The sequence below is a fragment of the Monodelphis domestica genome, chromosome 1 (assembly GCF_027887165.1).
Source record: "Monodelphis domestica isolate mMonDom1 chromosome 1, mMonDom1.pri, whole genome shotgun sequence".
In the NCBI taxonomy this organism is placed as follows: Eukaryota; Metazoa; Chordata; class Mammalia; order Didelphimorphia; family Didelphidae; genus Monodelphis; species Monodelphis domestica.
The window spans coordinates 716,736,878-716,759,935 of NC_077227.1; the positions used below are offsets into that span (position 1 = coordinate 716,736,878).

Here is a 23,058-nt window from a genome sequence, read left to right on the forward strand (position 1 = left end):
TTTTTACCTACTACCCTGGTTGATTTTAAATCTGAGAATGCCATGTAGATTTTAGTAGATACTCCCTGAATAAATTTATCATAAGTCACTGAGGCTGATTAAATATATGTTTGTGGTTTTTTTTTTCCTTGTGTAATGCTTCATTTTTTCCCCCCAATTATATGTAAAAACAATTTTTGGTATTTGTCTTCTAACACTTCAAATTCTAAATTCTCTCTCTTCCTTTAATCCCCTCTTTCTGAGACAGTAAACAATTTGATATTAATTTTATAAAACATTGTCATATTCATTATGTTATGGAAGAAGACACTTTAAAAAATGAAGAAAATAAAGTGGAAAGTGGTATGTTTTGATCTGTATTCAGACTTGTCAGTTCTTTTTCTGGTTATGGATAATATTTTTCATCAGGAGTCCCTTGGTTTGTTTTGGATCATTGTGTTGCTAAGAATAGTTAAATCATTCAGTTGTTCATTGTACAGTATTACCATTACTGAGTATTGTGTTCTGGTTGTGCTCAGTTTTACTCTGCATCAGTTCATGTAAGTCTTCCCAGGTTTTTCTGAAATCTTGTTATTCACCATTTTCTTAGAGCACTATAGTATTCCATTACAATCATATACCACAACTTGTTCAGCCATTCACCAGTGGGATGATCATCCCCCTCAATTTCCAGCTCTTTGGTATCATGAAAAGTGCTGCTACAAATATTTTTCTACAGATAAGGCCTTTTCCCTTGGGGGAAAAAAAACTCAACAATCACTTCGAATAGAAATCTAGTGGTAGACTGGATTCAAGTATATGCAGTTTTATAACCCTTTGGTCATAGCTCCAAATTGCTCTCTAGAATGGTTAGATCAATGCACAATTCCCACAACAGTGCCTTAGTGTCCCTACCCAACATATTAGCACTTCCCATTCCCATTACTATTGTGTTTTGAGCTTTTGTTGTAGTTTCTTTAAAGTATTTCTTTAGACTGTGTAGACATAGAGTAGTTTCTTTAGACTGATTAAGCAGTGTGTTGCCAAAATGTTTATAGTCAGAAGCATAAGTTTATTGAAATTCAGAAAGGCTAACTTTTTATGTTACTTCAATATTTTTTGAAACGGGGAAAAATGCTATCTTTCATGGAAAACTAGAAAGAATCTGGGATAAAGTGTGTGTATGGGGTTTGTTCTTAAACTCAGGCCTGCCTCTAGACTTGCTAGTGATGTGCTGTACATGTTATCCTAGACTTAAAGAAAAGAAGACCTAGATTCAAATCTGGTCTCTGCTGTGTGAACTGGGCAACTGTGTAAACTTAAACTCTCTAAACCCTTAGTTTCTTCTTCTGTATAATGTGGAAGGAAGGGATTAAATTAGTGAAATCTAAAGTTCCATCCACCTCTTGGTCTAGAGTTTCTTGATTCTTGATTGACGATAACTTTGCCCCTTTTAAAAAAATTTCAAATCTGCACTAAAGTCAACACAAGTTTTCATGAAGTGCCTCATGAAGTGCCAGATGCTATGCTGGGTGGGAGGGAAGCATTCCCTCTTCATCTGTATGTTACATTCCAGTGAGGCAGCAACATATACATATATGTCTATACAGAATAAATACTAAGAGAAAGCTACAAATAAGCTGAAAGTAGTTTAAACACAAGGTAGTTGGAAGGCTGGGCATTAAGAGTGGCTTCATGCAGAAGGTGATGTATGAGCATTAAGGAAGAGAGTGACTCTGAGGCAGAGGTGAGGAGATGGGCAGCTGGTACAGATGAACCAAGGTAGTAAAGTGGAATATTGTGTGTGAAATCCCACTTTGACTAAGTAGGAGAATTTGAGAGTGGAAATGATGTTTAATGAGGCTAGAAAGAGAACTATGGGTTAGGTTGTATTGGGTTTTAATATATGAATAGATGACTTGATAGGCCATAAGCAGCCATTCAAGTTGGTTGACCAGGGTTTACAGTCAGGTTTGCACTTAAAAGCCATACTGGTAGCAATGTGTAGGATGAATTTAAGTGGAAAAAGACTAGAGGCACTAAGACTAATTGGGAAGCTATTATTATAAGAATGCAGGTGAGCAGTGATGACTGCCTGAACCAAGAGGATGGCTTTTGGAGTGGATATTAAGGGGTTAAAGAGATATCTTGGAGGTAGAAATGGCAAAATGTATTAACCAATTAAATATGCAAAGCAACAGAGACAGAGGTGTTGAATGCCAGAGTTAGAAACTTGGAAGATGGGAAGAATGTTTGGTACCTTTGACTAAAATAGGAAAGTGTAGAAGCAAGAAGAGATCAGGGAAAAGATGTTGAATTTGGGATGTCCGTTTTGAAATGCCTAATAGGCAGTTTGTGATTAGATGTTGAAGCTTAGGAAAAATACTTGGCTCATATAACTCAGAGGGTCATTACTGTACTAATCATTATACCTTCTTCAGCATAAGTTTAACCAAAAAATATTGCTCAAGAAATAATATTGTACAACATGTAAACTTTAAGGTAATTAATAATTTTTTACCACAGCATCTTGGTCTGAGTATCTGGTAAATTATAGTTGTAATTCAACAAACTTAATTTCTGTATGTGAATTCTCATATGCCATCTAACTTCTATTTTGGTTAGGAAGAGCCTGGACTTGATTGAATCTCTCTTGCGACTGGCAGAGGTGGGGCAGTATGAGCAGGTCAAACAGCTCTTCAGCTTTCCCATCAAGCACTGTCCAGATATGTTGGTATTGGCCTTACTACAGATCAACACTTCTTGGCACACATTGCGCCATGAACTCATCTCCACCCTGATGCCAATTTTCCTTGGAAATCATCCCAACTCTGCCATTATTTTGCACTATGCCTGGCATGGGCAGGTAAGAATTCACTACTTTGCTAATTAATTTTATTTAATTGCTTTTTTCCTCAGGAAAAAATTGTCCTTTTAAGTGGATTCTCCATTTATGTCATGAAGCTTTATGGTGCTAAATGTCTTGGGAGGCCTAGGTTCAAGGTACAGACTTCTAGCTCTGTGACTCTGGGTGTATGAATTTCCTTTTGCTTCAGTTTCATCAGCTGAAGTTCCTAGCAGCTCTAGGTCTAATGTCATTTCTGTGACAATGGGGTACTTTTCATGATTTTTCATAGGTAGAGTATTTTCCCGAATATTTCCTTCTGACATCCTATTCCATGTCTCAGTTATTTGTACTTGCTTCCAAAAAGCCTGTATCTCTTTCTTAAACTTCTTGTGTTCACTAGTTTCCAAATAGGACCTATCCATAGTACTCAGACATGTGTCTACCTGATAGTTGATTGTACACACATTGTTCTTTGTTGTACCTTTCTCAAGAGGATTGTGTAAAGTATGGAAATCATGCCAACTTTATCATTTTTCCCCCTATAGAATTTAGGAATGTACCTCAAAGTGGTTAGAAAATCTTGCCACTATTAGTCCAAGTCTCACAGCTCTTTTTTGTATGACTTTTCTACTTTGAGATACTGAAGACTGCCATAAAATTTTTTATTTTCCAGATGTACAACTTAATTTCATTAAGTTAAATAAATGAGTGCTGTTTTAAGGCACTACAAATAATTATATAGGCTTTAGTTTGCTTACTGTTTTTATAGTCCACGGTATTTTATTATTAATGTCACAGACTCCCCTTAGTGTTTCTTTCCTACCATCAAAAAAGCCGGGCCGTGAATATTTTTATACATGTTGTTTTCCTTTGATCTCTGGGGTATAGACTTAGCAGTAGGGTAGCTGGGTCAAAGGGTAATACACAGTTGATAACTTTATGGGCCCAATTCCAAGTTGCTTTCCAGAATGGCTAGACCAGTTGTCAGCTCTACTCAGCATATCTGTTTTCCCAGAGCCACTCAGAATCTCTTGTTTTCCTTTTTTTTTTGTCAACTTTGTTTACTCTAGAATTGTTTTAACTTGTATTTCTCTAAGGAACATAGACAATTTTTTTCCAGTAGCTTTTGATAGTTTGAATTTCTTCCTCTTGAGAACTGCTTGTTTATAACTTCACCATTTAACTCTTGACAAATGGCTCTTATTCTTGAACATCTGAGTCACAAATGTATATCAGCCCTATATATCTTAGAGTTGAGAAAAATTTCATATGTATAAATGGAATAGTGTCTTCTAGGTCAGTTTAGACAGGTTAACAAAGTTTCGATATAGATAATCAAGGGGTTTTTATAATTTAAGAGCAAACTCTTTAAAACAGCATTAAGAAATAATATGGATGATATTTAAAAATATATGGTTGGGTGTTTCAGCTTTGATCAACCTTTAATTTAAGACTGAAAATTTTTTAGAATTTTTTTGGTGATTGAGAATTGGAAGTTAATTACCCTTAGATTTAAATTTAAAACATAGCAGTATCTTGTTAATTTTAAGTGTGGTCCTTGAGTGAATTTACCACAGGTCCAAGAGGGTTCCGTGCCTTAAAATTGTTTCCATTTTACTATTGTAGTAAACTTCTTTTTTAGTTGATTTGAAACTTTTAAGCAGAGACTCATTAACATGATAAAATTTGTCTTAACTAGTTATAAACTAGTTTCTCGTGATTCTACTAAACTTTGTTGTTGTTGTTTGTTTTACCAAAATGTTACAATATTCTGAATCTATCTTTTTTGGACTGTATAACCATGTGCTGCTCATGCTTTTGATCTGTAGATGGTCTCTGGTAAAAGTTAAGATGGAGCTGTGAAATGCTTGTTGCTAGAGAGCAGTTAAATGGCCTTGCTCCTCTGCCTCTTCCCTTTTTTTAGGGACAGTCTCCCTCGATTCGCCAGCTCATCATGCACGCCATGGCCGAGTGGTATATGCGGGGGGAACAGTACGACCAAGCCAAGTTGTCCCGAATTCTTGATGTGGCCCAGGACTTGAAGGTGAGTTGGGAGTGATGCTTTGTCATTGCCTTTTTTGGTTCATTGTAGTACTCACATCACTATTCAATTACAAATGGCACCTCTAGGAAGAATCGACAGTGTAGTGAGCTTTGACCGTATCAGGACTTAGATTTTTTTCCCACCTTGTTAGGTCAGCTAGTTGTTACTTTTGCTCAGCAGGTGCTGCACACTTTGTTTTTGCAAAACTTTCCTTGTTATCAGAAGGTGATGGTAGTAGTGTGCCTCTGGAAAGTCTAAAGTTTTTTAGCTATTCATTGTATTTTAGCTTCTGTGGTCTTTAAGCCATCTGAAGGCTTTCCATTTTGGGCTATTTTCCCATGGGATATTTTTGTTATGTTTCTTGGAGGTGTCTTATCGCCTTTCTATGGACTTTTGACTTATTTGGGGTGCAGCTTTTGGTAGCACAGCAGGTGTATAGGGCCGACGGGGCCTTTTGAAGGTAGTTCATCTGTCGCCTCGTTATTGCACGCTCGGGTGTGCTTTGTACTCCTGACGTTCTAGTTGAGCTTTTGCTAGAGGAAGCTTGTGCAGAGACGTCTCAGATACAGGTTATGGACAGCTCCGATCCACCATTTGAGCGAAGTCGTTGTCTTCCTCTGTGCGGTCACTGAGCTCCAGGTCTCCAGGCTGAGTGGGCAGGTGGCGCCGTGCTCCCACATGCAGAGCACTGGCTCTCACTGCGAGCACGACGGCATGCTCCCAATAGTGCTGGGCTCTGTGTTGTCACCCAGAGACCTGCCTGTGACGGAGAGGGGCTGGAGAGAGCGCGGCAGAGAGGGGCAGTCACTGATCTTTTGACTAGCAGTCTCTAATCTCTTTCCTTTAGGCCTTGTCAATGCTGCTAAATGGTACTCCATTTGCCTTTGTTATTGACCTTGCTGCACTTGCCTCTCGCCGGGAATACCTCAAACTTGACAAATGGCTCACAGATAAAATTCGGGAGCATGGGGTAAAGCAGGATTTTTCCTTTCATTTCTGAATTTAACTCTGGTGATGAAAAATTGCTAAAGAAGTGATCTAGCTATGTAGCATTGAAGATGTGGAAAATGTTTGTGGTCTCATAGCTCAGCTCCCTATCCCTGTCCCCCTAAAACCCTATTGAACTTAGTAGCTTAGTACGTTGTCTTTTGTCTGATAATGATTGAGATGAAATTCAAACAGATTGAGACTTTCTCTTTCTCAGGAGCCCTTCATCCAGGCCTGTATGACTTTCTTAAAGAGACGGTGCCCTTCCATCTTGGGCGGCCTTGCCCCAGAGAAAGATCAGCCTAAAAGTGCTCAACTTCCTCCAGAAACACTGGCAACGATGTTGGCTTGTCTACAAGCTTGTGCAGGGTAAGAGTGTCTGGAAATTATTTCAAATGTTGGGGTTAGGAACAAATGGTGGTTGTTTTTACACCTCACTAAGTTTTGAATATATTTCTTCACTCTCTCCCACATCTGTTAAACTACTCCCTTGTAATGTATACTAAAAAAGAATGAGGAGGGAGCAATTCTGCAAACTTAATGAACACACTGACTATATCTGAGCATAGCAGGTTGCATTCCACATACCACTCTTCTGTGCCTATATCATGGTTATAATAAGTACTTAGCATTCTTTTCTACAGTGTGGTAATATATATTGAGTTCACACATAACACTTGTGTATAGACATTTCCCAATTTGTTTCACCTTGTTTTTAGTTCTTTAATATCACTAAATGGCTTGCTATGAATTTTTTGGTATATGAGAATTTTTAGTCTTTGGCTTCTAACCTCTGGTTTGGAATTTCTTTTGAGTTAGAGGGTCATTGTGGTATATTGTGCCGAATCATTATACCACCTTATAGCTCTACCAGCAATGTGATGGTGTGCCCAGGGTACCTCAGTCTAGCCAACGTAAATAATAGCTTTTTTGGAAAAAATTTTGTGTAAGCAGTTTTATTATACTTAAATTTGCTTTTCACTTAATAGAACTTTCATAGTTTGAAGGCAAAGACTGTTCTCATAAAACCTGAGAAATGAATTGCTGGGTTTACCCAGGTTGTATTAAAAATTCAATAGTATTTTGGCTTTTTCAGGGGTGAACTTTGCATTATCTCTGGGACTATTTTCAAGACAAATAGTATAAGTTAAAATTTCACAGCGAATATTTAAACTGTTTTTGAAGACTTTAGCCAAACTTTTAAAAAAAGATTACCAGTTAGTCCTACATTCTCATTATAAATAAGGCTTTACTTAGAAATCTGTTAATTCTGTTCATTCAGTTTATATTCAGAAAAAATAAGATTTTTTTTTAAAAAGCTATAGCTTATTCCTTTCATCAGCCTCTGAATATTTGTCTGCCAGGTACTCTGACCTTGTGAGGATCTTGCTTGTTATCCTTCTCTCCACTCACCAGTATCACCTTAGTTAATCTCTCATCACCTCTCACCTAGATTTTTGTACTGTCTTCCTCCTTTGATCTCTGTCTATCCCTACTTATTCCAGCCTCATTGAATATTAGTGTCTTTCTCACACTCTGGAAGTTAGCCGAACTGGCTTTTTTTTCTGTTCTTGACCCCCTCCTCCCCCCATACTCCATTTGCTGTCTTTGTCTGCATTTGCACTGGCTATAGCCAATGATTGGAATGTAGGCCCTTCTACTCTCTGCCTCACAAGTCACTCTCTTTACAACATACTTAATGGACCACCCTGTCCATGAAGCCTAGGAGGGGCTTTCTTAAATCTTGCTAGCTTTCTGTTTTGACATGCTGCCTCCTAATAGAACTATTGCTTCTCATTTTGACACATTGTGATTAGGTTAAAAATATTTTTGCTGTGGTATTTGGCTAGCCATTAGACTTAATTTTTGCCCTGTACAAAATCACTGAGGGGCCCATGTTCTAGTACATTTATTCAGCAGTTTGAACTGAACTGGAAAAGGATTCAGGATTTACCAACATTAGCTAGAAATGCTTCAGGTTAGAGATCGGTTAGGAACTTTACATCTTTACTTAAAAAGGTTTGTTTTTGCTCTGTTATTTTATTCATATCAGACATAATAATTTGGATTAAAGAACTTGAGTTTAGTCCCTGAAATTCAGACAGTAATATGTTAAGTGGGGCAATGGATCTGGCCAAGACCAATCCCTAAATTTTTAATGAATACCTAGCATGAAAGCATCCCATAATATTGTTTCCTTCCCTTTACTATGGTCTTGTGCAGCAGTGCCACCTCTTGGGCAGTGTAGGAAATTTCCTCATCTATTAAAAGTCATTTCTAAAACTCTTAAGATAATGGACTAATCCTGTTTTTATTTTAAGGCCCACAACTTCTTCCACTCTCGGTAATCTTCCTCAGGAAAGTTGGTGCAATAGGAGAGTTGGAAAGTACCTCAGTGACCATCTAGTCCAACCCATACGTGAAAAAAAAATCTCTACTCTAACACATCTGACAAGTGGTCATTGTTTGAAGACCTCCAAGGAGGGGGAACCTACCACCCCTCTAGGCAGCCAATTCCACTCCTGGACAGCTCTAATTGTTAGTAAGTTTCTCCTAGCATCAAGCTTAAACTTGTCTTTTTACAATGTCCAATCATTGTTGCTGCTTGTGCCCTCTGAGGGCCAAACAAAAGAAGTCTAATCCAACCACCTAAAAAAAAAAAAGGCTCTTTAAATCCTTGGAGACAGCTGTCACCCCCACCCCACCTACCCCACCCCGCCACCACCAACCACCCTGAATCTTTTCTAGGTTGAACATGCCCCAGTTCCTTCAACTCATTCTCATAAGACATGGAATGAGGACCTTCATCAATTTGTTGGGTGCTATGATTCCTGGCTCCTTCCTCCCTATATTTTAATTTTTAAGAGTTGAAAAGATTAAGCAAGGCTAAAGATGGGCCTATATGATTGCAATAAGGAGTAATTTTTGAAGTGAAGTTAGATTTTAGGAATGAGTACTATATATCTCAAAAGCCCTTTAAAGTGCATAACCTTATAACACCAAACTTGGTTTTCTTTAAGCACAAGCATTCAAGAGAGAGAAACTTGAATTCTATCATTGAAGAAGTATTCTGCATTTTTGGCATTAATATGCAATATTTTTTTACTTACATTATGGGTTAAATAGGTCTTTATGGATTAGCCTAGAAACCTAACTACCATTTCATAATGTTTCTGCCTAGAAATTTTCTGTTTATTTGTATGTTGTCTACCTCATTGAAAGGTAAGGTCTTTGAGGGTAGAGTTTCTACTATTCTAGGGTACCTGAGTTCATATTCAGCCTGACAGTAGCTGTGGGCAAATCATTTAACCTCTTGTGTGATTCAGATTTTTCAATTTTAATGTGGGGGTAATAATAGCATCTTTCTTCTGGGTGAGAATCAAATTGAGCTAATGTTTGTAAAATGCTTAGAACAGTGCCTGGCACACAGTAGATGCTCTATAAATGTTAACTTTTACTGCATCCCCTGTGATTAGCACAGTGTCTGATATACAGTAAATACTTAGTGTAGGTGCTTTTAGATTTGACTTGAAACAGCTAAACTATAAGAAAGTCTAAAAGTTGGACACAGTCAGTGTCTAGTAGATCAGATTCTCTTCCACTCCCATTATTTTGGTCTCTGATATATGATACTAGGACAGTGAGCGCATTGAGGTTAGATGCCAGCATTCTTCTCCATAAGGCTTTAATGTGTTGTTGCACCATTAAACTTTAGGACAAAAAAATGCCAAATGTTCAATTTATTGGTCAGAGGGCTCCCTTATTGAAGAAATACATTGAGATTCTTGATGTATGAAAGAAATTAAGAATGCATTTTCCCCTAACTTATATCCTCTTCATTTTTTTTTTCTATAGAGAGCCAGACTAGTAACTCACATTTGACACACAGTCTATATTTATGACTTAAAAGCCCCAAACATAAGTTCAGGTGAGTTCTAGCTAGCCTCCTAAACTTCATTCACTTCAAGCATTTATAAGAGCTAATGTTTTAAATCTTAACTCCTTGTATAAGGATAGAAAGGATAGTTTATAAAGAGTTCCTAGAAGAATTTTCAGTAGATTTTGGATAAAGATCTAACAGGGGATTGTGTACATTCCAGAAACCAGAACAGTTTTAGTTTGGGGGTTCAACATTTAAGTGAAAGTGCCTTTAAGGACTTTTTCCTTTCCATATCTGCCAATGATGATGTTTCATCTTGGATTTTTGTCACCTTTACTGTCATGGTGATTCACATTTTATATACTTATACAATGAAGAAAGCATTATTATTATTATTTGGCATCATTAGCTGCTACTCTAGAATAACAACAATAATTGCTTGCATTTAGATAACAATTTCAGGTTGGCAAACTTCTATATGTTTGAGAATTGGTCCCCACAGCAACCCCATGAGGTAGGTCTGTATTGCTATTAGCCCTATTTTATCCCTCTTTTCCAGATGAGAAAACAGGAAGAGAGAAAAGTTAAGTGTCTTGTTCCCTGAGATGGGACCTGAACTACGGTCTTTACTCTTTTATGTCTGTATTCCATAGTAGAGAAAATGCCAAGCATAAGACATAGAACCATACCTGCTATATTGATTAATTTAGGTGCCACAGTCTCCAGAAAATAAAAAAATGTTAATTTCATTTTAATTGATGTAGGTTTTTTTTTTTCATTTTCTACATTTTCTAAAACTTTATAAGCTCTGTTCCTGGCTAGTTTTGAATCTTTTTCATCTAATGGTTATATATTTTGGTTAATGTTTAAATAGTATTGTAACCTTTGGTTAGAACATTTCATAGACTGAGCTTTGCTTTATGCTAGTTTATTTTAATTTTCCCAGTATAATTTTTAAAACTTTAAAAAATTTTAATTTGCAGAAATATTTATCCCATGTCAAAAGAAAAATTCAACCCTTGTTACAAATAGAATTAAAACAAATTTCCAAATGGCTATGCTATTTTTTTTTAAAGGTTTCATTTTGTACTCGTGTCTTTTACCTTTCTATAAGGAAAAGGGTAGCATATTTTATCACCAATTCTCTGGAATTGTAATAGTTGGTCATTAAGCTAATTAGAATTCCAAAAGTATTTCAAAGTTGTTTGACTTTACGAAATTACTGTCAGTTTGTGAATTATTCTTGTGAGTTTGGTCCCTCTACACTGTATTAGTTTATATAAGTCTTCCTCTAGGTTTCTCAGAAATAATCATTTTTATAATTTCTTATAGCATAATAGTTATTCCACCACATTTATTGTGCTTTCACTTCTTCAACATTTCAGTTGATGGGGATTGACCATCAGTTTCTAATTTTTTTGCTACCAGAAAAAAAAAATGTGTGTATGTATATATTTTTAAACATGTACAAAGTTTGTTTTGCTTAGGAGTGGTTCCTCTTTTAATCTATACTCTCTCTAACTCCTGTCTGTCCCTTTCCCCCCATCTATTTCCACATTGAGTAAAATTATTTTTGTATCTTAACTATATTTTTGTGTTCTCTCTTTTGGCCAGATCAGATAAGAGAATGGTTAAAATGTCAAGGCCCCCCCCCCCCCCCCCCCCCCCTTGTATTCTTCTTTCTCTCCTTTTCTGTTCTTTTAATATCAAGAACATAACAACCATTCTTAGGCCTCCTGTCTAATTCTGTTGTCACCGAGACCCCTAATGATAAGGAATTTCATAGAGGACATATCTACTCATATTAGACTATAAGCACTTTATCCTTGTTTAGCTCCTCATGACTTTGTTTTCTTGACCTCTCCATTTGCCCTTCAGAGTTTCTACTTGGCACTGATTTTTTTCACCAGGAATGCTTGGGAGTCCTTTTTTACTCTCCTTCTCCCCTCCCCCCCCAATATCAATGTGTTTCTTGGTGAGTTAATTATGGCTGTGACCTTAAATCCTTTGCCTTCTGAAATATCTTCACTCCTTTCTTGTGATGATGGCTAAATTATGTGTAATCCTGACAGTGGTGCTTGACAATTCTGGCTGCCTGCAGTATTTTTTCTTTGACCTGGAAACTCTGGACTTTGGCTATGATGTTCTTGGGAGTTTTGATTTTCGGGGTTTTAGAAGGTAACAGATGAATTCATTCTGTTTCTAGCTTGCCCTCTAATTCTAAGAGAACTGTCCAGTTTTCTTTTACAATTTATTTAGGGCCTTTTTGGGTCAAAAATTTTCAGGTAGTCCTATAATTTTAATGCTTTCTCCTTGATCTATTTTCTTGGCTAATTGTTTTTGTTGTGAGATACTTTACATTTTCTTCCAAATTTTTTTGTCTTTGGATTTCATTATTTCTTATTGTCATTGAAGTCATTCGCTTGTATTTGGTTCATCCTAATTTTCAAGAAGTTTATTGGTTGGACCAGACTTTGTAACTTTGTACCTTACTAGTTCTAATTTTTACTTCAGTGCCTTTCCTTTCATTTCCAGTTTTTTTCCTTCTAGCACTTCAATTTCACTTATAAAAGCATTTAAAAATTCTTTTTTAATTCTTGCTTTGTCTCTTCCAGGAATTCTAGTTGAATTTATGTCCAAGCTTTGTTCTTCTTTGAGACTTGCTTGTGGGTGTTTTTGAAGCTTTCTTTTGGGTTTGTATCTTGATTTCACAGTAATAGCTTTTTATGGTGAAATTCTCTTTGTTTATTTGCTCTTTTTCCAGAGTCAGGTTCTGCACACTTCTACAGGAATATCTGAGCTGGTCTTGCTACTGTACAGGTAGTAGGACCAGGCTCCCTTTGGGTTTGGGATTCCCAACATGTTATTCCACTTCAGGCTTAAGGTCAGGCTGGAAGCTGGAGCCAAGACCCTTTCTCCCTCCTATTGAATGACCCCAATGGGACTGTGGGTGACTTCTGAACTCCTTTCTTGCTCAGTACAAGCAGCTGAAAACCTGGATTGCTCTTTCTCCAGGAGTGTCTTTTTTGGGCTCAATCCCTCCCCTTAGCCTGCCAGCATCTGTGACCTATAATGAGTAGTGAGACTGCCAGGTGGCTCCCATTCCCAGCACTTGCACTTGTGGCATGAGGGGAATCCTGTCCCCACCCCGACTTGTTCTTGAATTTCTCCATCAAGATGTAGCTTGGTGCATTTCGAGCTTTGTGGAGTGATCCTTGCTCCACTTTTCCTTGCTACTTGGGCATCTTGATTCAACCCCCCTCTTAAAAAAGTTCAGGAGTTCTCTTTATTTTGTTGGGATATTTGTTTTCACCATTACTGTATTTGGAAGTGAAAGTGCCCCAAAAGTCTTTATAGTTTTAAGTTTCAATAACTATTAAAGCTATTTTATTTAATAGCTATTTAAGTAAAACTTAAAACTGCAATAAAACTTTTGGGACCCAGCTATATCTCGTCCATAATCTTTCCTCCTCAGGCAGCCACCATTTTTTGTAACTAAGAATTGAGATTAAAAAACAAAATTGGGCAGACTCCCTAGCACACTAACCATAGCTGACCAGAGAAAGGGGAGGTTATTGCATTTTTCTTAATTATTATAATATAGAATTCATTTGATGTTTATATTTATTAAACTATATTGATTTGATTTTATTTATATTGTTGCCTGAAATACTTTTTGTCTTGACTGAATTAACTTTTGGAAATTCAGATGGCAAATACCAGTCAGACTGGATCACAGGTATTTGAATTTCATTATAGTCATAAAACAGTTGTCATGCTTTTGCTTTATTATAAACATTACTTTCCTTAGCCCTAATAGAAAGTCAAGCTTAAATTTGCAATATTTATAGTTACCTGAGTGATATCCTTTTTCTTCACATGTGTTGCCCAAGACCTTTTTAGAATTAGATATAGTGGTTGAAAATGTGAGAAACTGAATTTAGAGGTTATTAAGTGTGGGTGTAGGGAGTGGTTTCTAGCAAGTAAGAGGTTTTTGAGATCAGGGGTAGCCTACAAAATAAATAGGTATGCATGGAACTCAAAGACAAATTATAAAAATTGGGATGTAGGGCATTTAATATGCCAAAAGTAATTCAGATAAGGATGAAAGGACAAGAGAAAACAGTAAGTTACTAGTTTGTATAGGAGTCAAGGAGTCAGAGCAACAATTTTCTCTTTTTTTGATTTTGCAATATTTTAATTGAAATCTATTCCATTGCTTATGTTCTTAAGGTAGAGAAGAAACCAGGTGCACAGAGTATATAATGAGGGTTTGTATTTGTTTGAGGAAAGAAGTAATGACTTGTTATAACTTAAGAGGATTTAACTGCCTGTTTTCTGTGGTCCACTTTATAATCAGCAAAAAGTAAGTTTTGTAATGGGAAGTTTCTTAATCTTGTATATTAATTAGTTCTATAAGTTGAATGATGAGATTAACTTCTGAAGTAGACAGGCTTCTGCTTCTTTCAAAGTTGGTAGAAATTATTGTCTTCTATGTTCTTTTCAATGTCATTATTATGTACATATGATTCTCTTCTAATGTGGTGTAAATTGGTTCTAAAACAGTTGAAGTCTTGGACTTAGGTTTATATTGAAAAACCTTATGGAGATAGCTTGTTGACTCTTACACATTCATCAGTTTATAGTTTCCCTTCCATTTGCTATTCTGTTTATTATTCTGTTATACCACTTGACTCAGAAAGTTAATTAATTATTCCAACCCTATTTTATAGGAAAAGACTGCGTAAAATCCCTTAAATAATTTCCAACTACTTTAATAGATCCTAGTTTTTTTCCTTTTAAAATTTAGAAATTCAACTTTTTCATTATCATAATAGAAAACAACTACTTACATAAAACCAATAATTAACCTCATTTTTACTATAACAAAAATTTGCTGTTTCTTCCCAAATACTGGTTATATTTTCCACTAACCAATGTTTTGAGCAAATCTCTTTAGGAAGCATGGGCTATATAAATATAATTGATGACCTAACTTTTTTTTAAATATGTGGTTAAATCACTTTTTAAAAATGCAAATTAGGCTACTAATTAATGTTCTTTCCTTTGAAACTCCTACCTCTTGAGGTATCAGTAGGTTACCAACCTTTACCAACTTTATAACTTATAACATTTGTATTATGTTTAGTTTAAAGGGATATTAAAACAGGTCTTAAATTTTTAAACTGTAATTCATTAGGTAATGCTGTAAAGAACAAAATTTCATAGACTGTCAGTCATATTTGTCTTTGAAATTGAGAGCTAGTTAAAGTTTAAAGAGGTTAAAGTATTTAAGTCAGTTTTAGGATAACTTCTGCCTTTCTATGCCAGTAGTTTCTTGGTGTAAATGTTTAATGAACAAAGTGAGTGGAAAAGGGAGACACAAGGCTTTGACAAGGTAGTAATGGCCTTTTGTTTGGGAGCAGCAGCTTTAAATGTAGGTAGCTTTCATCTTCATATGTTCACCTGGTGGAGAGAGTCTGCCTGCTTGTTAATATGGCTCTGAGAGAACTTTAATAGAATTTAGCATAAACTTAACAGTTAATATTTTAAAGACCTTTGCTGTAGTATGAAGCAAGATAAATATAGATTATGCTTGTATATTCCTGCAGAGATTATACGTTTTGATAAAATGGTAGAGATAGGGCTACCTCTATAGGATTTCTTTACATTTTTCCAATCCATCATCTTTATACTTAAGTTATAAAGTTTAGTAACTTATTGACACCTCAAGAGAAAGTATTAGCTATGACTTTTTTTTCCCAATCCCATCATACTGTGTCACAAGGCAAAGACCCACACCAGAAACTCATAACTTGATGTACTTATGTTTGTTTTCATGTTTCAGGGAACCAGAGTGGAATAGGGATATGTTGGGGATGTTATATGATTTGTTTAACTCTTCTCTTTCTTTTTCAGGAGTGTTTCTCAAGAGTTGTCAGAGACTATCCTGACAATGGTTGCCAATTGCAGTAATGTTATGAATAAGGCACGACAACCACCACCAGGAGTTATGCCAAAAGGACGTCCCCCTAGTGCAAGCAGCTTAGATGCCATTTCTCCTGTACAGGTAGATAAGTCTTGATAACATGTTACCATAAGTTAAAGTACTCTTTGCCATCCATATTGATTAAATAAAGTGAATTTTTATAGCAACAAGTAATAAAGTGAGAGAAATTTTAAATTCTATTAAATTTAATGATTGCATGTTGAACATTTAAAAGTAGATCTGTATGGAACATAGTTGACCATTGTTTTTAGTCTTTATAACATGATTGCAAAACAGTATGAGTTTATTTTTTAGATGATTTGGTAAGGATTTTTAAAATTGCTTGTACTCTTGAGGAAATAAAGCACTGCCTTTGAACCTGATATGTCTTGTTTGTAGCTTCTCAGGCCAAGCAACAGTGCTAGACCATATTTGGACTTGTTATAACTGGGGCTCTTCAGGTTCAAACTGAATTGTTCCTTTAAAAACAAGGTACATTGAAGTTACTCCTTGTCACTAATTGCCCTTCTCCACTGAGAGCAACATACTCCAATGTTTCTACTCTCTGCTATTCTGGGAAGACTGGAATTTAAGAAATTTTTTTGAATGAATAACTCTTTAACTATAGTTTCAGAAGGAAGTTGCAGATTATTATCCAACTTGGAAAATTTTCTTAATCTAAAGTGCCTCTTAGATAATAGTACACACAAAGTCTCCAAATTTTTATTTTTTTGGTTGAGATTATTGAGTGACCTTTGTTCAGTTTTTTATAGTTCATTGACTACTGCACAATTTACCTTCTGGTTTTTGCTTCAAGGAGCTAATTGAGGGCTAAGAGTTAAAGTTGTTTTTAAAAATCCCTTGGCATTAAATAAAATGGATAGTTTCATTAAAATAATGAGTAAAATAGTCTTGACAGTCAGGTTGGTACTCTGAATGCTTTATCTTCTGGTTCTGGAGTTTTGGCAAATCTCTATAATAAAATGCTACTTTTGAATATTTAGACTTTAATACTTCTAAAATGTGTGATTGCTTATTGTATTTCAGGAGATGTTTACAAACAATTTTTTTTTTTAAGAATTCCGAACAAGATTGCTTTAATTTGTGCTAATGCCAATTTGTTACCTCTCTTTTTTGATGCATCTGGTGATAGTCTTCTGTCTTTTTCAGATTGACCCCCTTGCCGGGATGGCATCTCTTAGTATAGGAGGTTCAGCTGCCCCCCACACCCAGAGTATGCAGGGTTTTCCTCCAAATTTGGGTTCTGCTTTCAGTACTCCACAGTCACCAGCTAAAGCCTTTCCACCCCTTTCCACTCCAAATCAGACTACAGCTTTCAGTGGTATTGGAGGACTCTCTTCGCAGCTTCCAGGTAAGGAAATAATTCTAGAAACCACACGTTTCTTATTGGTGCGCGGTGAGGGGACTAGTCACCTGGAGTTAATATTGTATGTAGAACTACTAAGTAAACTTGATAGCTCGAAAATACAAGAGGTTCCCTAACTTGGTAAGCTACAGAAACCTCTGAAAGTCACTTAGTTCAAATTAATCTAATTGGGAGTTTGTAAAAGTCATGTTATTTGAATAATTTCTCCCTGAATGTTGATTGAAACAAAAATTTCATGTCAATTTGGAAGGGGATATAATTAGTGTACTACAGAGGATAATCTTTTTATGAATCCATCGGTTCTGTCAGCTTGTCTATAAGTCTCTTTCCAGTATATACTTTAATGTTGAGTTGTGTGTGTAGGTGTGTATGCACTTGTATTATTTGTTTAAGTAGTCTGAGAAGGTAATGAGATGAAAAGGATTAAAAAAAAAATACAGTATTTTGAAGTGGGGGTTGGTTATCATATTATTTTAAGTAGAATAATAAGGATCTTTGAAATGCTTACATATAAATTGACATTGCAAAGGGAAATTCCAGGAACATGGGTAGTAAGAACTTGATATAACTTTAAATTTGAGAAAGGTGAATACAATTAAGAACACACACACACAAGTTTACTCCTACCATTTACCTTTTCTTTAGTAGGTGGTCTTGGCACAGGCAGCCTGACTGGTATAGGAACTGCGGCTCTGGGACTCCCTGCAGTGAATAATGATCCGTTTGTGCAGAGAAAGCTGGGCACCTCCGGACTGAACCAACCTACATTCCAGCAGAGTAAGATGAAACCTCGTAAGTGGTAGTGTTGTCTGTGACTGTGAATGTGACTGAACCGTAGTAAATGTGCACTGGGGAGGTTGGGTCAGTTTTATTGGACCTAGACAGTTGGTAACAAAAAAAATGTTTAATTGATAGTGCTTCATAGGGAGGACAGGAGTGGTCCTGAGTTCAGTAGGAATATATCAAGGGCCTAAGTTGCTGAAGTAGACATTTGTTGTATTCTTCTTTTCTAAAAGTCAACTTTGTAGCCTATGGTCAGTAAATTCAAACACAAGAAGTAAAATGAAATTTTAGGAATATATGAGAAAAGACTGTTGGATTGTTAGAATTATTTTATCTTTTGTTTTTTTTTTTTAAGTTTGAGCTCAACTCTCCTGAGCAGCTTAGTGGAGAGTCAGGAAGATCTGAGTTCAGATCCTGCCTTAGACAAGGCCTTAACTAGCAGGGTGACCCTGGATAAGTCTTCAAAACCTCCCCCAGCTTCAGTTTCTTCCATTGGTAAAGTGGTTATCCCCACCCATCTCCAAGGAATGTGGTGAGGAGAGAAGTGACCTAAGCCATTTAAAGCACATTGCTAATGTTAGCTCTTAGATTGACTTGCTTGTGGATTTGGCTACAACTTTAGATGAAGAAAGTTTTTAAGATTTAAAAAAAAAAAGGGATACCTAGGTAGTTCAGAGGTGCAGATGGGAGATCCTGAATTCAAATTTGACCTCAGATGCTTCCTCACTGTATGACCTTGTGCAAGTCACTTAACCCCTCTGTCTTGGAACTGGTACTTATTTATCCACTCTTCAGAGAGAAAATAAGTTTTTTTTTTTTAAAAGCTTATCACTTGGTAGTTTGATTTGATAATATGTAATTTTAGTTGAATTTGAGGTGTCCTGCTACATTCAGCAGAATACTTTTTCACAACTAACTTTGGTCCTTTCATAAAATTAAATATTAAGTAATTAATTAGAATTAAGTAATTCCTTAACACTTGCCTAAAAGGAGATGTGAAATGGTTAGGATGATCACCAGCAGTGATTTCATTTGGGAAGTCTGTTTTATGAGCTGGCCACCCTGAGAGGCTGGTGTGAAAGATGTCTGCATGTCCGTGTTGTGTGGTGTGCCAACTTTTTATCCTGCTCTGTCTTGCCTTGAAAATAGATGGTTTTAATAGACTGATCTCTGCTTTAAGACATCAAAGGGAAACTTTCCCATAAATTTGTAGCTTTGGCTTAAGGGTAAGTATCTTATGAGTGTGGACTTAGTGCCCCAATAAGAGTGTAAAATGTGTTCCTGAAAAAAGTTGGCAGTTTAGGAACTGTAGCATTTGGAACAGGTATTTTCAGGAGCAATCCTTTTCAGCCCCTCTTGAATAGCCTGTGGTTTTCTATGGCAGTCCATTTGTTTACAGTAACATCACCATGAAATTCTTCAATTTAATTACTCTTTGGTCCATTCTTTCCCCTAAGTTTTAAACTCTGATGTTTCAGGGATGGGCATGGAGGGTGGAAGGGAGGGAGGGGAAGGAAGAATTAGAAGAACCACATGCCCAGGAGTTGCTTTTCATTTCCCAACAGCGGACGTATCTCAGGTGTGGCCAGAGGCGAACCAGCACTTTAGTAAAGAGATCGATGATGAAGCAAACAGCTATTTTCAGCGCATCTATAATCATCCACCACATCCTACCATGTCTGTTGATGAGGTGAGCACAGACAAACCTGGGAGCCCCTCACTTTTGGTGAAATGCCACCATTTTACTAGTTCCAGCAATTCCCATTTCATCTTTTTGTTGTCTACTTTAGGCATTTGGGTTTCTTTTTCTCTGACTGTGTAGCATCTCCTGGCCAGCAAGGGCTACGAGAAGGGGTTTTCCCTTTGTGGGTTGGACCAAAGAGGAGCAGGGAGTCTGAGAACCCGGGTGAAGAATGAGAGACACAGACAAGTCAGTATTTAGATAGGGCAGGCATGAACCCCTATGATATTCTCCTTGGAAGGAAAATATGAGAGCCAATGGAACACGTGGAAGTGAAAGGAAATAAGCTAGAGAATGCAAAGCCAAGAGAGGTTAGAGGTCCAAGAGGGGGAAAGGTTCCAAGAGAGAAAATCACCAGGTTGCCTTCTGTTTTTATTACAGCCTGGCTTGGGAGGTACTCCCAAGCACATAAATACATAGAAAAGCATAGGCAATTCAGATTGGATGGCAAGGTAATGGTGACACCTTTTGGGCGGGTTAGGTGTGTCGACTTCAACCCGAGCTTTTACAAATGAATTCAACTCTGAACCAAATGTTAATGAGTCTGCCTTGAGCAAGGGCAGCATGACTAGGTCAAGAGTGTCCGCCAACAGATATCAGAGTTCAAACCTTGTGTCTGAAAACACAGTAACTATACAATCATTTATATTTCTTAGATGTGAATATGCTTGGGATGCTACAGACTGGCTCAGATTGCATTTAGAAATTCTGAGAAATTTTTATTGCTACAACACATTGTCCTCCAGTTTTGTTTCTTGGCCCCACTATTTAATCCTCTTGCAAAAATGGTGTTGAGTGAAGCTCTTAGTAACTATTTTTGTTTTGTTTTTGCAGGTATTAGAAATGTTACAGAGGTTTAAGGACTCCAATATTAAAAGGGAACGAGAAGTGTTTAATTGCATGCTGAGGAACTTGTTTGAAGAATATCGGTTTTTCCCCCAGTACCCTGATAAAGAGCTGCACATAACAGCCTGCCTATTTGGTGGGATCATAGAAAAAGGACTGGTTACCTACATGGCACTTGGCCTGGCCCTGCGCTATGTTCTTGAAGCCTTACGCAAGCCTTATGAATCCAAAATGTATTTTTTTGGGATCGCTGCACTAGATAGATTTAAAAATAGGTAAGTGTTCTTGTTTTTTTTTTTTTGGTTTTGTTTTTGAATATTGTTTTAGATTGTTTTAGAGAATCCATAGAACTAATGATTTCCTCCTCAGATGGAAGCATACATCTAGATCAGAAAAGCCGAATTTTTCTTGCATGGTGCCATCTGAATATGTACATTTTAGTGCCTGTTGTGACCCAGATTAGTGTGATGTAAAGATTATAGATGGGCACTAGTTAATTGAGGTTAAATCTTATAAATTTTAATAACATTCTAGGCAGTTGGGTTACTGTATTATGATGATGGTGGTGTTGGTAAGAATAACATTGCTGTTGTTTAGCTTGTGTTTTGGGGTAGAACTGAGGGAGTGGACCAGATCATTGTATATACTGAAGTCTTCTTTTCCTGTTCCTTGAGTCTTTAGTGAACTGACTTTTTTTTCTCTTGACAGGTTGAAGGACTATCCCCAGTACTGTCAGCACTTGGCCTCCATTAGTCACTTTATGCGGTTTCCTCATCACCTACAGGAGGTAAGTGTGTTTGATGGTCACAAACTGAACACAACATAGGAATGCTTCCATCTGAAGAGTCCTTTTTATCTTGAGTTAGAGTATAAACAGTTTTTAACCAATGATAATTGATAAATTACTAATAACTTCTTCCTCAGTTTCTATATTTCTGAAAGATCAGGCCAATAGTTCAGTTGACATGCACTATTGATCTCTTTAATAGAATTGATCTGTTAATAATTTTGTAATCTTTTTTCCAGTTGTGTAAATGTCTTATAATATCTCTTTCTAGGGCTATGATATTTATATGTTTTTTAAATAATGCAATTTTATGGTTTGCTAATTAAAAGCATAAATTATAAGTGCTTACAGAATTCAGTGATATGTGATCAAATTTGCAAATGGATTGTTCCATGTTAATATAATACTGCAGTGGAATAGTGAAAGTTTTAGAATGCTAGCAATCTTTAAAATTTATTGTCTTTTGTCATTCAGATACACTTATTACTGGTAGTGATCTTACCTATACCTACAACTTCAGTTATTGCCTCTATGCACTTGAATTCTTAAGCATATATCATAGGTCTTGATCTCTCCCAAGCATTAGACAACATTTCTAACTACTTCCTGTCCAAAATTTGTTAACTTGTCTAAATTAGTTAATCCTCTTGGACCACTCTCCTACCTGCTTAGGACAATCCCAAACTTGTCCTTTCTGTTTTCCCCATCAGAATAATAGAATTTGAAAGTAGAAAGAAATCTGTCTCATCCGGTCCAGCTAGCACAGGATCACTTGATAAAGGTCCATCCAGCTTCTGCTAAAAGTCTTCAGTGAAGGGGAGCCCTATGGCTCTTGAAGCAACCCATTCATTCCTTGTGGGCAGGTTTTCCCTATCATTACACCAAAATTCATCTCTGCAACTTCACATTCTTCCTGTTTTTTGTCCTTTGGAGATAGCCCTACAACTACTTGAAACTAGCCATCCACTTTCACACACACTAGCTTGGCTCCTCATCCCATTCCCATCTTTTCCCACTGGACTCCTTTTCTCTAGGCTAAACATCCCCCAGCACCTGAGTGATATAGATTCAGGGACTTTTGACTATTCAAGTCACCCTTCTGGCCATTTTTTTTTTATACAAACCCTTAGATTCTCTTTATTCACTGGTCCATTTTTCTACAACAAATACATCTGAAATCATCTATAATAAAATTATTTACAACAGTGCCTTTTAGACAGATAAGATGTGCCACATTATACAGGACCAAGCTTGGAAGTCAGGAAGACCTGGGTTCAGATGCAGCCTCATATACTTACTAGCTTCCTCAGTTTCCTCAAGTGTAAAGTGAGGATAATAAGGACACCTACCTCCTAAGGCTGTTGTGAGGATTTGATGACATAACATTTGTAAAGCACTTAGCTTTCCCATTGTTTTGGCACTTTATAGATAGTATTATACACCCCCCACCCCCACCCCCTACCCCCAATTATAATACACAGAACTGAAAACCGATACTTCAGATCTGACCTGGGTCGAGTACAAAGGGAACCATCACCTTCTTCTCAATCCAGCCCAAGCTTACATTATATTTTTTAACTGCCAGATCACACTGTTGTCTCCTTGAAGTCTATTAAAGTCACTCAATTTTTTGTTTTGAAAAATTTTTTTAACATGTACTGTAAATTAACCCCTAACCCTGAATTTGTGCTTTCTCTCCATTGTTTTCCCTGAAATAATATGAGATCTCTTCATGAGATGTTTTACTACCTACAGAATTTTCCTTAATTAACTGGTTTAGTGAAATG

General features: G+C 36.6%; 1 protein-coding gene and 1 non-coding gene across 2 annotated transcripts in view; both read left to right on the plus strand.

Moving 5' to 3' along the window:
* The window catches only part of CNOT1 (CCR4-NOT transcription complex subunit 1), a 96,268-nt gene that overhangs the window by 42,613 nt on the left and 30,597 nt on the right, over positions 1–23,058 (plus strand). The window contains exons 13-22 of the mRNA XM_001362989.5: positions 2,605–2,845; positions 4,752–4,871; positions 5,719–5,841; positions 6,076–6,227; positions 15,658–15,808; positions 16,898–17,099; positions 17,760–17,906; positions 19,463–19,587; positions 20,473–20,759; positions 21,193–21,271. Coding sequence (XP_001363026.2) covers positions 2,605–2,845; positions 4,752–4,871; positions 5,719–5,841; positions 6,076–6,227; positions 15,658–15,808; positions 16,898–17,099; positions 17,760–17,906; positions 19,463–19,587; positions 20,473–20,759; positions 21,193–21,271 — 1,627 coding nt within the window. The remainder of the gene's footprint in view (positions 1–2,604; positions 2,846–4,751; positions 4,872–5,718; positions 5,842–6,075; positions 6,228–15,657; positions 15,809–16,897; positions 17,100–17,759; positions 17,907–19,462; positions 19,588–20,472; positions 20,760–21,192; positions 21,272–23,058) is intronic.
* LOC130456738 (small nucleolar RNA SNORA50) lies at positions 16,090–16,227 on the plus strand. The gene has a single exon (XR_008915782.1). It is a non-coding gene; the product is annotated as a small nucleolar RNA SNORA50 (small nucleolar RNA).